Source organism: Quercus robur, chromosome 2, assembly GCF_932294415.1.
Source record: "Quercus robur chromosome 2, dhQueRobu3.1, whole genome shotgun sequence".
Lineage (NCBI taxonomy): Eukaryota > Viridiplantae > Streptophyta > Magnoliopsida > Fagales > Fagaceae > Quercus > Quercus robur.
In genome coordinates this window covers 41,077,489-41,090,686 of record NC_065535.1, presented here as the reverse complement: position 1 = coordinate 41,090,686, position 13,198 = coordinate 41,077,489, and the positions used below count along the sequence as shown (strand labels likewise).

The 13,198-nt window shown below is 33.1% G+C and overlaps 1 protein-coding gene across 1 annotated transcript; it reads right to left on the bottom strand.

The window, feature by feature from the left end:
• Positions 1-3,502: 3,502 nt before the first annotated feature.
• On the bottom strand, positions 3,503-11,635 carry LOC126713711 (putative ABC transporter B family member 8). The gene is made up of 9 exons (XM_050413552.1): positions 11,076-11,635; positions 10,941-10,995; positions 10,369-10,547; positions 9,597-10,054; positions 7,447-7,987; positions 6,825-7,004; positions 5,087-6,379; positions 4,564-4,979; positions 3,503-4,135 (listed from the first exon to the last, which is right to left on the bottom strand). Exons 1-9 carry the CDS (start codon positions 11,322-11,324, stop codon positions 3,784-3,786), a joined length of 3,723 nt encoding a protein of 1,240 aa, XP_050269509.1. The 5' UTR covers positions 11,325-11,635; the 3' UTR covers positions 3,503-3,783.
• Between the last annotated feature and the right edge of the window lie 1,563 nt (positions 11,636-13,198).

Below are 13,198 nucleotides of genomic sequence, written 5' to 3'. Positions count from 1 at the left end.
CTACATAAATTCTTGCTACTTTTCTTTTCTTTTCTTTTCTTTTTTTGAGAAATAATTATAACATGCTGCTAACCCCGCAACTCAAACCCGTTTCTCCCTAAACCCCCAAGCACTTTGTACATGGGGAGGTGCTAATTCAGCTACAAGGCTTTTGGCTTGCTACTTTTCTTTTAATCTCATCTATTATGATTAATAGGTATGGACCATACGGTGTTCCTCTTTTTCTTTGTATTTGGGATTATAACTTAGTTTAATATGGTTATTTTCATTAATTTTTTGACAAATTACGATGTAAAGGTTAGTATTGGATTTTCTCATCCAGGGTTGTAAATACCATGTTTTTTTTTTTTTTCAACTGATATTATATTTCTTTGTATTCATATTTACAATTTTTTTTTACATAATTGAATTTTACCCATTAAAATTGTTTGTGTTTAAAGAATTGGAATGCATTTTATTAATTTAGTACATGATCATTTGCCTCTCATTTGTTTATTTTATTTTCTGAAGAGCTTTGTAATTTTTAAAATTAAATACTACATAAATTCTTGCTAATTTTTTTTTTTAATCTCATCTAAGTCAATGCTAATTAATTTATAACTTCTTAGGAAATCTTGGAAGAGGAAACAAAATATTATGATTGATAGGTATTGACCGTATGGTGATCCTCTTTTTCTTTGTATTTGGGTACCATTTATCTTCTCAAAAAAAAAAAATTCTTACAATTTATAAATATTGCATCCATTTTATGACTGTGGACATGCATGCAATATTGCTATATGTTTCCATGGTAATACTAATGTCCATTACTTTGAAATTAAAAAATTCTCTCAATTGAAGCATATACCTTGATGTGATCTCATTCTTAGGAAATCCTACAACTTAATTCAAATCATGCTAACCAATAGATATATATAAAATAAATAGAATGATTTTGTATAGTCCAACATGAATTAAATCATATTACCTTAGTAATTAGCTTAATTAAGCTTATCTAATGAGAGAGAGAGAAAACCTTAAACTTATATCTTGTTGTTTAATTTGGCTATGATATGTTGCACTTCAATCCATCATACTCCTTAAATATTCAAAAATATAATAGAAATAACATAAGAAATATAATAGATAAATACAACAGGAAATCAACTAAAAATTTCTTTTGTACTACAAATTTCACTATTATATTTCTTAAATAATATGTACTTAAATATTCACTATTAGCTCTTTTAGAAATACAATCATTTTTTTTCCTTCCTATATATTTCTTCTATCTAATTGAAAAAAAAAATCCATAAAATTCTCATTTATGAAGGAAATTATTTTCTTTGATAAAAATTTTAGGAAAAAAAATAATGAATATGTAAAGTCATAAATTTTTCATAAACCTCTATGGTAGCCCAAAAGTCCTCTATTCAGACTTGCTATTATGTTACTATTAAGTTTTTAAAAAAAATAATCTATATATATATATATATAACATTAACTACGCAACTTACCAGTTATAAATACATTTTTCAATTACCAAAACTTACAAAGTCTCTTCCTCTTCCCCAACCTTTCCCCTCCCTCAACACTTATGTATCGTATATACATTTTTCCCTTCCCCTACATATATATATATAAATATATATATATATATATATATTTATATATTCTCTTTTAATCTCTCTTAAAACCAATAAGTATAGTATTTGTGATGGAAATTTTTTTAATTATCACTACATATTTGTGATATCTTTTAGTCCCTCTATTAATTATCACTAAAATTTAGAAATTGTGTTTCGCTTCATTTTGCTGGGTTCTTTTTTCATGATCATTGGTTTATATGCTATGAGTTGGGTTAAAGCTATAGAACTAGGAGAGATCAAACAAGATACAGTTGCTACATGAATATTTTAGAAAGCAAGAGTATTATTATACAAAAACAAATATGGACATATATAAACAATTATACTGTGAATACGTTTGCTTTCCCTTACCCCTTTTATGCTTTTTATTGATTGACTTAGATCAACTACACATTTAGCTTCTTTAGTTTTTCACATTTTTTGCTTCTCAAAAAAAAAAAAAAAAGTTTTTCACATTTTTTAAATTGTATGGAAAGGAATAATAGAAATCAATATATGTTTTGGGGAGAAAATTTTTTGTAATAGTTGATTCTCATATATGACTTTAGTGATTATCAAAATAGAAACTATTATAATTTTGTTTAATAGTTCTTATGTGATAAAATATGGAAACAAAGTTTGGATAAATTGCTCAGTAACTTCTCCAAAAATGCAAAATAATGTTAGCTTTCATATGAAACCAACAAGATTCATTTTCATGTTCTAATAAAAATTATACATTTTCCATTTTTTAATTGTGTTGTGTTTTGATACATATCTCACACTATTATAACGTATTATAAAATATTTTGTCATATATAATAATTGAAAGTAAAATGCAACATATTTCCTCGTTAAAATACACACACACACACACACACAAAATCAAGATAAAGACTTCTTTACTTACATAAAATTTATTTATATATATATATATATTACAATGTAATCACATTATTGTGAGATGAGTTTGGGACTATTACTTATAAATCTCAACTATTATTCTCATTCTTTACTTAACAAAAAATAATATGACATCAAAATTATCATGTGCATTGCACGGGTCTACGACTAGTTTTTCATAAAAGTTAAATCTAACAATAAAAAATAATAATAAAAATACTAGTTTGGTCATATCATTAATATTCTAAAAATGGAAAAACTTAGGTGCAAGTGAATAAAAGTCGAGTGATATTACCTGCATGCTTTGTCAAGTTTGTTGGTAATAAAGGTTACCTATGTTTTAGAAAAACTAAATACATGCTATTATGTTGCTAGTATGTGTGAATAAGATATTCATATTATTGTGGGTTCCAGTTAGTTCAATTGGTAAAATCTCTTATGAATGAATAAGAAATCTGGGGTTCAATCCCCCTAACACCAAAAACTGATTGGTGTATTGGTTTGATTTGATGATAAAAAGTTATTATTAGAAACAAACGTCATAAGTTGAAACTCTCTCCAAAAGAAAAAAAAAAAAAATATATATATATATATATATATATATTCATATTATTTATTTCTTATTTTTGTCTGTTACTCCTTATATGGGATTTACATCACTAGACGGTTGGCTGTGTATATGTTGGGGCTGGCCCAGTCTGAGACAACTTAATGGCCACAGGACATAATAAGATCGATTCTGAAAATGAAAATGGGCTAGAGCCCATCATAGGAACATCAACAGTTTGGATTTTTCCGGATTACTTGTCCCTTAAATCTATCATATAATATTCATATGCTAAGGGTGTTCAAACATACAAACGAAACACACCCCATACAAAGATTATGGCAAATGTGCACGAAATTAGAGTGAGTTCAAGTAATTACGATTTTTTTTTTTTTTTTTAAAGGCCTTTTAACCAACTACAATACAGATATTTTAAAGAACAAGCTAATGCAAACTCCAGCTTAAGTTGGAATGCTTGATTACTAGGTGTGTACTTCGGCTGTTGAGTAGCATTTAAGTTTGCAGTATCCAGGCCAATGAAATATTGGCAAGTTGACCCAAAAAGGAAAACATATTGAGCATCAAGGTAGAGACAGACACTGTTCTACATTACGAGGCCATTCTTTCTAAACATTACTGATTTGTTGCATGGCTTGTACTTAGTAGGCCCAAACCCTTGCCAACCCCATCATAACTATATAGATTTTTTCAAGTAGTTGACCTAACCTAAGTTTGAAGGCAAGCAAGAGTAAAGAAGGCACCCCGCTTGCTCTTGAGTTGAGCATAGGTTCCTTGCTCCATCACCTTCCCATCTGCCACAAATGCAATTGAATCGAGCTCTTTTATGGTGTTGAGCCTATGTGCTATCACAATTGTACTCCTCCCAATCATGATTCTATCCAATGCTTCTTGAACAACTTGCTCAGATTGCACATCCAGAGCGCTTGTTGCCTCGTCTAGTAGTAATATTGTTGGATTCCGAATTATGGCCCTTGCTATTGCTATTCTTTGCTTTTGCCCTCCTGACAATTGCACTCCTCTTTCACCACATTCAGTTTCATACCCTTCTTTAAGGGATCTACACGAAGTAATAATAATGAAGTCAATAATTGGACTAACCTTATCATATAAAAATCACCAATGTTAATATTCCATTTTATTAATCCAATTCAAATCCCAAATTTTATTGCCCTTATTTAATCACCTATTATTGATTAAAAATGTTGGGTCTGATTGTCCTAAGAAAAATTGCCGTTGTTCTAGTTTGCCAATTTAACTTTCAACAATATTATAGACTCACCCAATTTTATAATATGTTTGTAAGTGTGACTGTGAGTGGGAGATCAAAAGTGACGGGTCAATGTAAACAAGAGCGAATAGAAAGTATCCATCACTCACAATCACACAAATCAACATGTTTTCAAATTTGATATGTCCCTAGAATTATTGTTTAACTTTTTTCATCACATGCTAAATTGTTGGCGATGATGAACAAAGAATACTTACGAGATAAACTCATGGGCATTGGCAGCTCTGGCAGCCTCCACCACCTCATTCTCTGAGGCATCAAGCTTCCCAATCACAATGTTGTCACGGATGCTACCTGAATATATAACTGGCTCTTGGCTAACAAGTGCCGTGTGCCTCCTATACCATTGAATATCCAATTGCCTTATGTCCACCCCATCTACTTTCACTGACCCATTCTCAACATCATAAAACCTTTGGATTAATCCAATCACCGTTGATTTCCCACACCCACTTTTCCCAACAAGTCCAATACTCGTGCCCGGTTTCACCTCCAGGCAAAATTGGCGCAACACTAAGGTCTCAGGACGGCTTGGGTATGCAAAATCAACCTTCTTCATCTCTATCCTTCCACTTATTTTTTCCAACTTAGTTCCCCCATTGTCACCACCATCCTATTTCAAAATGCAAACGAATCTATCAAATAACATAAACTTTGTGCAATACTTTAAGCCAAAAAGAATGTGACAAGCTTCAAGATAATTAGCTAGTCGTTACTTACATTATTATAAGACCCTGGAATCAATGATTGCCGGTCAAGAATTTTGAACACAGATGCAACTGCAGTGGCACCCTTGGCTAAATCTGAAGTCATGCTACCAGCTTCAGCTATGACCTTCCCGGTGCTGACCAATATGAAAAATGTCTTGAACACGTCTCCGGCCGATATCTCTCCCTTTTCCACTAATGTACCTCCATACCAGAAATCCAAAGCCCATGACATAAATGTTAGGCACTGAGCTGAACCCATGCCAATCCCGGCTAGCCATGCCTTCTTCCTTGCTTCTTTCCTTGGTGCCTCCTGAGCTTGATCAAATAGTTGAAGAACCTTCTCTACACTTCCAAATGAAGTCACAATTCTATGATTATAGACAGCTTCCACGGCAATTTGAGTACTTTGATTTTGTGCCTTAACACAATTGGTGGACATGGTAGAAAGTAATACTTTACGCGTGTAGAAACATAGAATTGTGAGAGGTTGAACCGCGATCATGACTAGTGCTAGTTTCCAAGCCACAACTAGCCCCATGATCATTGCAATAGTCACAGCCGAAGTTGTTTGGAGCAGTAAAGAAAGTCTGTCAGCTACAAGGGACTTAACCATGGAAGCCTCATTGCTCAATCTTGAACATAAGGCTCCACTAGAGTTTTGCTCATCATCAAACCAAGCTGTTTCAAAAGACAATATCTTCACCAACATTCTCAACCGGACTCTCTTCGTGAGCCTCTCTCCCATATATGCGAAACTGTAGTGCTGCAAGAGGTTCATTATGATTGAAACCAAAGTAAGTGAACAGAAAATTAGTGAATATGTGCGGATTCTAGCACGCATTTCTTCATGACTTGGAGCAAAAAAAGCAGCTATCATGCCTCCTATGGTCAAGGCATAGACAGGTTGGACCACCCCAAAAGCTATAGCTGAGAGACTTCCAACAAGACCTTGTTTCCATTCTGGAGCATTTAGAGAGAGAAGCCGGAAAAAGGTAGGTCGGGGATGAGACACTGGAGCTGGGCTATCTGCGGTTATTATTGGTGATTTTGGAAAAAATGCTGGGCTTGATCTCGCAGTGCTAGGCCGGCCAGCACTGCTTCTTGCGACTGAAGAAACACGCAATTCAGAGCTTTGTTCTTGGTCATCGCTGCTGAATTGTCTCTGTAGTTTTGCCAGTTTGGCATAATGACCGTTTTTTCGGTTGATAAGGTCATTATGTGAACCTATTTCAATTATGCAACCACCAATTACGACTGCAATGAGGTCTGCATTTCGAACTGTGGAAAGCTTGTGGGCAATCACCTGAATATATACAACATTGTCAACATTAGTTACTAATGTGGGGTGAGGTATGTTTTGATTGTCTAATATTGGACAAACTGAGATATAGCTTTGCAGTTTTTTTGGATAAACAAAAATATTTTGTGTCCCATCATTCATCAAGTAATGTGCACAATTGATACATATCATAGGGCATGCCATTTTTCTTTTCGTTTGTCTTTCATCACCTACTTACTAGTATGCTAATATAATGCATGAAATTATGAAAGACTATTTCGGTTCAACAGACATAAACACCAATTTCCTTAGCTCCTTTCATCCAAAACTAAGAAAATAGAAGAATATTTTATATGTTGGCTGTGATGATTTCTTAATCCATTGACTTCAGGTGTCATCTAGTTAGAAATCAAAAAGAGGTAGAGTGAATTCAAGGGTAAATTTAGCAATATTGAAAGTGGGTAAATACCAAGGTAGTTCTTCCCATGGAGGCTTGATCAAGGGCATTTTGGACTAGTGCTTCTGATTCGGAGTCAAGAGCACTTGTTGCTTCATCAAGTAGGAGAATCAAAGGGTTTTTTATAATGGCTCTGGCAATCGCAATTCGTTGTTTCTGTCCACCTGATAATAGTGCTCCTCTTTCACCAATCTGTTACATAAGAAATAATATCAATACTATTCTTGATCTAGCTATTTTAAGATTCAAGCTAGAACTTGACCAACAATTATACAATGTACTTTCTCCCAAATGGACCATCAATAAGTGAAAATTAGGGAATGTCATTCACCCTGGTCTAACTTCCCTTTATCACTCCAAATTTCCATTTAACTTCAATAGGGGAAAACTTGGGTATAGTTCCTTGATTGCAGCATCTTAGATTCCTAATATTGTTCAATAATATGACTAAATTGACAAATGCAGCATTAAAGATGTCTTCTCATATCAACAATTAACTTCAATCAAGTGCCTCATTGGATAATGTAGCCACATGGTTGAATTTAATTAATTAGGAAACCTAAAATACAACATGTAAGAAACTTCACCCAAGTTTTGTACGTACTATAATGAATGCTTTCATTGTGTAACCCACCTTGGTCTCATATCCTGCAGGAAGCTGCCTGATGAAGTTATGAGCATTGGCAGCCATGGCTGCAGCGGTGACTTCATCCATGGTGGCATCAAGCTTCCCAAATAGTATATTTTCCTTTATTGATGTCCCAAACAATGCATGTTCTTGACTAACAAGTCCCATTTTCCCTCTTATCCATTTCATCTGTAAAGATTTTATATCGACACCATCAATTCTCACAAATCCATCATCAGCATCATAAAACCGTTGCACTAATGCAATTGCTGTGGATTTGCCACTTCCACTGGCACCAACAAGAGCAACAGTTTTCCCAGCTTCAACTTTAAGACTAAAATCTTTGAGGACAATGGAATCCGGACGAGAAGGGTATGTGAATTTGACATGCTCGAATTCTAGTTCGCCTCTAATTTTGTCCAATACAAGTCCTTTTGTATTTTCACAATCAATTAAGGGTATCCGGTTGATCCTATAAAATATTCGTGTAGCTGCAACCGAAGCTTCCGTGAAGTACTTGACATCAGGAAGTGCCATGCCAAGGGATCTGCATTATAGTCATCATTTTTTTAAAAGATCATTATATTAACTCTATTGTAAAAGAAAACCTTAATAAAGTAAGGAAAGTGCTTAGTGCAAATAATTAGATTACCTAAATTATGTGAAAGTGCCATTTGTTTGGTACAGCTTATTTTCATAGGTTTATTTTGTTCAAAAAAAAAAAAAAGTTATACATAAGCAACATTAGACAAAAATAAGTCTAACCAAACAGGCAAAGATGAACTCAGTTCTTTATTCCTATAATTTAATTTTACAAATTAAATTTGATAAGTAACTATTGATATGGTGGCCGTACTTGAATATCTAGATAAAAATGAATGCACTTGCAATATGATGTTTCAAGTTCAATTAATAAAAGAAACTTTGCTGTTTACTATTCATCGAAATTCCTGAGTACGAAATTATGTATTTTATTTAAAACGTAATATAAATATATTAAGCATATAACTGTAGGCGTTGGAATTGAAAATAGTCAATGGGCAATATGATGTGCCGACGAAAGATAGGTCTCTTTTCCACTTTACTTTTATTCTTTTGGATTTCTAGTTTCTTTGCCTCATGATTTGACATTTTTACTTGAGCTATATTGTTGGCCTACCTATATCCGACCATCTGTTATAATCTTTGGCCTGCTTATATCTGTTATAATCTTGCAATGATTTTTTTTCCCCATTAAACAAGACGCTGATCATATTTGTAAGCAATCAATTCAAAATAGCATTCAAGATTATTCAAGTAACTACCTATTGCTAAGATCAGGAATGACTAACAATGCAACATGAATATAAACATGCTTCTAAGATAGAATCGCCAAATGTTGATGACCAAGTAATGACTCCAATTGCAATCAGCCCCTTGTAGTTGAATTGGTGAATTTAATTAAGTTTGTTGTATATCATTAAGTTCCTCCTATTCAAATTTCTGCACTAATTTCCCTTCAGAAATGGTGCATTTCCCCAATGTGAGATAAGGTTCAAGAGATTACTTTTGTAAAGAAAACTCAACTTTCTCAACTAATGGTGAATATGAATAAACATTGACTGGACTTATTTTCGACTTTACAACCCTAATAAGATAAAGATGATGTCTTCCTCCAAGAAAAAATAAATAAATAAAAATAAAGATAAAGATAAAGATAAAAATGATGTCTTTTCTTATAACAAAAAAAAATTAGATAAACACTGTGCATGTACTCATAAAGAATAACTTTTAAGTCTTTATTTAACTTGAAAGATGCCATTTGATCTAAAGATTGTTTGAAAACAGAGATCATATGTATTACTCAAAAACTAAGATCTAATCTTGGGTATACACCTCATGCAATATGATCTAATCAATAATTCTATAATTTTCGTATCAAAAAAAAATAATTCTATAATTTAGTACTCTTAATTTTATGTTTTAATGATGGAATGAGAGGAAATGGGGGAAAATGTGATCAGAATATACCTCTCTCCTCATTTTTTTTTCGTTCGAAAAATACGAATTAAGTTTTTCCATAATGTGTCAAAAATTTATACAATATCTCAACACAACCGAAAATTAATATGCTTTAAGAAACGTGTACTGAAAAATTGAAGCAAAAAGCCACATACAGTCCACTTAATATGAAGGAGATTCCAGCCGCATAGATCCTTCCTCCACTTTCAGCTTTGTACATAACCAAATGGCTTCCATACCAAGATAGAAAAGCCCATATTGCAAAAGAAAGCCCTGTGCTTCCAACGGCTAGACCTTTCGCAATACCTTGCTTGATTCCCAGGCTCGTGGTTCTATCCAATATTGCTGAATATTTCCCAACTATTACCCTCTCAGCAGTGAATGAATAAACTGTTTTAATGGAGCTCAGAGCCTGCTCAATAATGGTGTTTGCTTTACTGTACTCCATGTAGGACTTCTTCGACAAATAGAGAAGATATTTTCCATAAACCATTCCAGGTATAATTAATAAAAGTAGTGTTGGGAAGGCTACTAATGACAGCCTCCATGAAAAGTAAGTGGAAAATGCAAGCCCTGAAATGAACACTGAGGAGTGCATCAAAAATATTGGCACCTGGAATTTAAAAGGAAACAAAAAGAGAGAGAAAGTTAAAAATAAAAAATAAAAATAAAAAACAAGTTTCTCCCTATTGATTTTCATTGAGAAAACTACATATTGATAGATAGATCTTGGATACACACATATTAAGAGACACATTAAGAAACAGAAAATGAAGAAAAAAGAAAAACCTGCACATCAGTCATCTAATCCATTACTTTTCTTCTAAAGTTGGATTTCATATTTGAAAATAACAAAAAGAAAGGAAGGTTCACAGATCCTGAGACTACCGCTTAAAAGAAAAATTCATATCTGTGTTTTTTTTTTACCTTTTCACTAAGAACTTCTTGTATGAGAGAAGCATCTTTTGAAATGCTATTGATGATTTCCGAAGTTGTTGTTTCTTGAGAATCAAAAAACCCAACCTCTTGCCTGAGAATAGCTTCCAAATACTTGTAACGAATTTTCAGCACTTGACGCTCACTGGTTTTACTCCAACAGTAACCTTCTGCAACCATTCACTATTGATTTAGTCCAAAGCCATCTTATATCTCTTCAATCATGCAAGGGGTTTTCTGAATGATGCCGCCAAAGAAAATTCAATTGATACTTTTGTTTTAGACGGCATTCAAACAAGTATACTAGTTTTTTTTTTTTTTTTGTTTTTTTTTTTATTTCAAGACTAGGGCATTCTAGGGTTTCATAAAACCACCACATTTCTCTTTTCATTTTGGTAATTATGGTGATGTCTCCTTATTCCACTACATATGTTTACTTGCGAGACACTATTTGAGACACAGTGGATTGGTTTAATTTGCATTAAACATCCCAAACAGTCAAACACCACATCGTAGTCAGAAAGCAAAGTAAATGAAGAAAAAAAAAAGTATTTTGAAATTACCCATAAAGGCCAGCACCATTACTGCTAATCCCAAGTAAACGAAGTATAAGCTGCACTGTTAACAAAACCCAAAAAGATGAAATGAGAGAGAAGGAGAGAGAAATGCTAATAGGAATGAGAATGTTAACTACTAACCTTTTCAACCCCATCCATGAAATTCCCATGATTTTGTTGGGTCTTACTATAACCCAAGCTATTCATAAGACGGCTAGCGAAGACTAGCAAGCAGTTTGTAGACATGCCATCTCCAATAGCACCAATAGTACCCAACAACATAAGCATAATATCAACCCAGTCAGCATATGTGAAAATTATGGCTATTGAAGATTTGTCCTTCCTTCTCATCCCTCCTTTCTCTAAGTCATTCTTCTCTGGAGAACCCATTATATATACTTCTTAATTAGTACCTCAGTCTTTGCAAGAATGACTTGAGTTGAGTGAATTTGCAAGAGCTAGTAAAAAAAAGAAGCAGGCAGGACTTAAGTTAAGGCTTGTGCATACAAGACTTAATTTGCTCAAAGAAATGGTACTCTATATATAACTGTGATGTGACTGGTGATTTCCATGAAGCAACCTTTATATCATAACCTTTTTTATTTTTTTGGTAATATATATCATAACCATTATGCATGTGATGTGGGGTTGTTAAATAGAGTCTTTGATGTTTTGGTAATTGTTACTTTCAATATTATGAGAGTAAAAATAACCCAATTGTAGAGTGTTCAAGAAAGACGACTGTGACCAGTATTCCATTGGCGATTTTGGTTTTTAATGCTCCCCTTTCTTTTTCTTTTCCTTTTGGTTAGTTTAGTTGTTGTGATGTGAGATTACTTTGAAATCATGTTGTTTCATGTCGGCTTTTTAATTAATTAATGAACTTATGCTATTATAAAAAGTTTTATTCCGTATGCTAGATTTGGCTACCATTGGCTGCATTTCTTTTTCATCCTGCGCAAGCCTAGCATAAAACTCATATTCTATTAACCAAAGGTCCGAGAGAAAGAGTACAAAAATGGAAAAAAGAATGGACCAAATATGACAATAATGGCTATATTTTCCTCAAACTTACCCTTTTTTTGTCCTTAGAATAAGTGGGGGAAGAGTATTGGAATGGGGGAAGAGTATTGGAACACAAGGAATTGGATAATAGCACTAAGCTACTAATCTTTTTAACACAAATTTATCCATTCTTCCATCTATAATCATAGTGTTTCTTCTCTGAAGGAAAAATTATGTCAAGAGCTAGCATATATTATTAAAAAGGGTAGTGTGGCCGGTGACCTATTAAAGGACAAGGCAGCTATATTATTTTCTGAATTGTGTTAAATTTTATTTTGAGAGAGAGAGAGAGATTATCATGGAAATAGTTGGGATAATTCCATAGAGCATATTCCTCTATATTGCTGTATATTAAGGTGAGCTGCATGCACAGATTCTGTTGTCATCCCACTATAGCTGGCCATATACCGAGCTGGATTTGTTGGACCTCAATAACTTTCTCCCCCTCTAAATATTAATCATCAACATATTAAGATCTCTTCCCCCTGATTTCCTTTTCATTCTTTTTTCTCTTTCATTGTCTTAAAAAAAATAAATAAATAAATAATTATTTTCCAACAGGTCTCTCTTGTTAGATCGATCTGAATCTGTATCCATAGATCTTTTGGCTTTTCCTTTCGTGTTTTCTAGGATGAATGATAATTGAGCTAACTAAAAAACTAATAAAAGAACATATTTCTCTCTTTTCTTGCATAATATAAGAAGGTTTCAAGCATTATAGGGTACCTTTGCTCTTGTATTTATATGACCTAACTAGATCATCAAATATTTCCCTGTTTGATATTTTAAGATTACTATTACCAATGAAGTTCTTTTCCGGAGATTTGAGATGATTTCAATAAGATATGAGATTCCCATGAGATATGAGATCTTTCCTGAAAGAATCCATCATATATATATATATAATATACATATATGATCTATGCCATATTAGCTATCCAATTGCTTTAATCATTCTTCTTTCCTCTTTTGGCATATTAGAGATAGTCGCATAAAGAAGCATTTATCCCATCAAAATGACAATGTTCTTAACTGTAGCCCCCCAAATATCCATATCCACAGATTTTATGTTAAAATCTAAAGAGAAAACATCGTAGAGAATGATGTAGAAGTGGAAGAGAAAGAGAGGCGGGTACATTGAGGGTTATATAGTTTGGTCACACGGCCTAAATCCACAAGATAGAACTCTCAATAATTAC

Bases quoted from the DNA above. Each gene is read 5' to 3' on its own strand.
- LOC126713711 (XM_050413552.1), bottom strand. From the start codon at position 11,324: ATGGGTTCTCCAGAGAAGAATGACTTAGAGAAAGGAGGGATGAGAAGG. The intron at 4,980-5,086 runs GTAAGTAACGAC...ATTTTGAAATAG, and splicing joins TTCCAGGGTCTTATAATAAT to GATGGTGGTGACAATGGGGG. The intron at 4,136-4,563 runs GTAAGTATTCTT...TACTTCGTGTAG, and splicing joins AATGCCCATGAGTTTATCTC to ATCCCTTAAAGAAGGGTATG.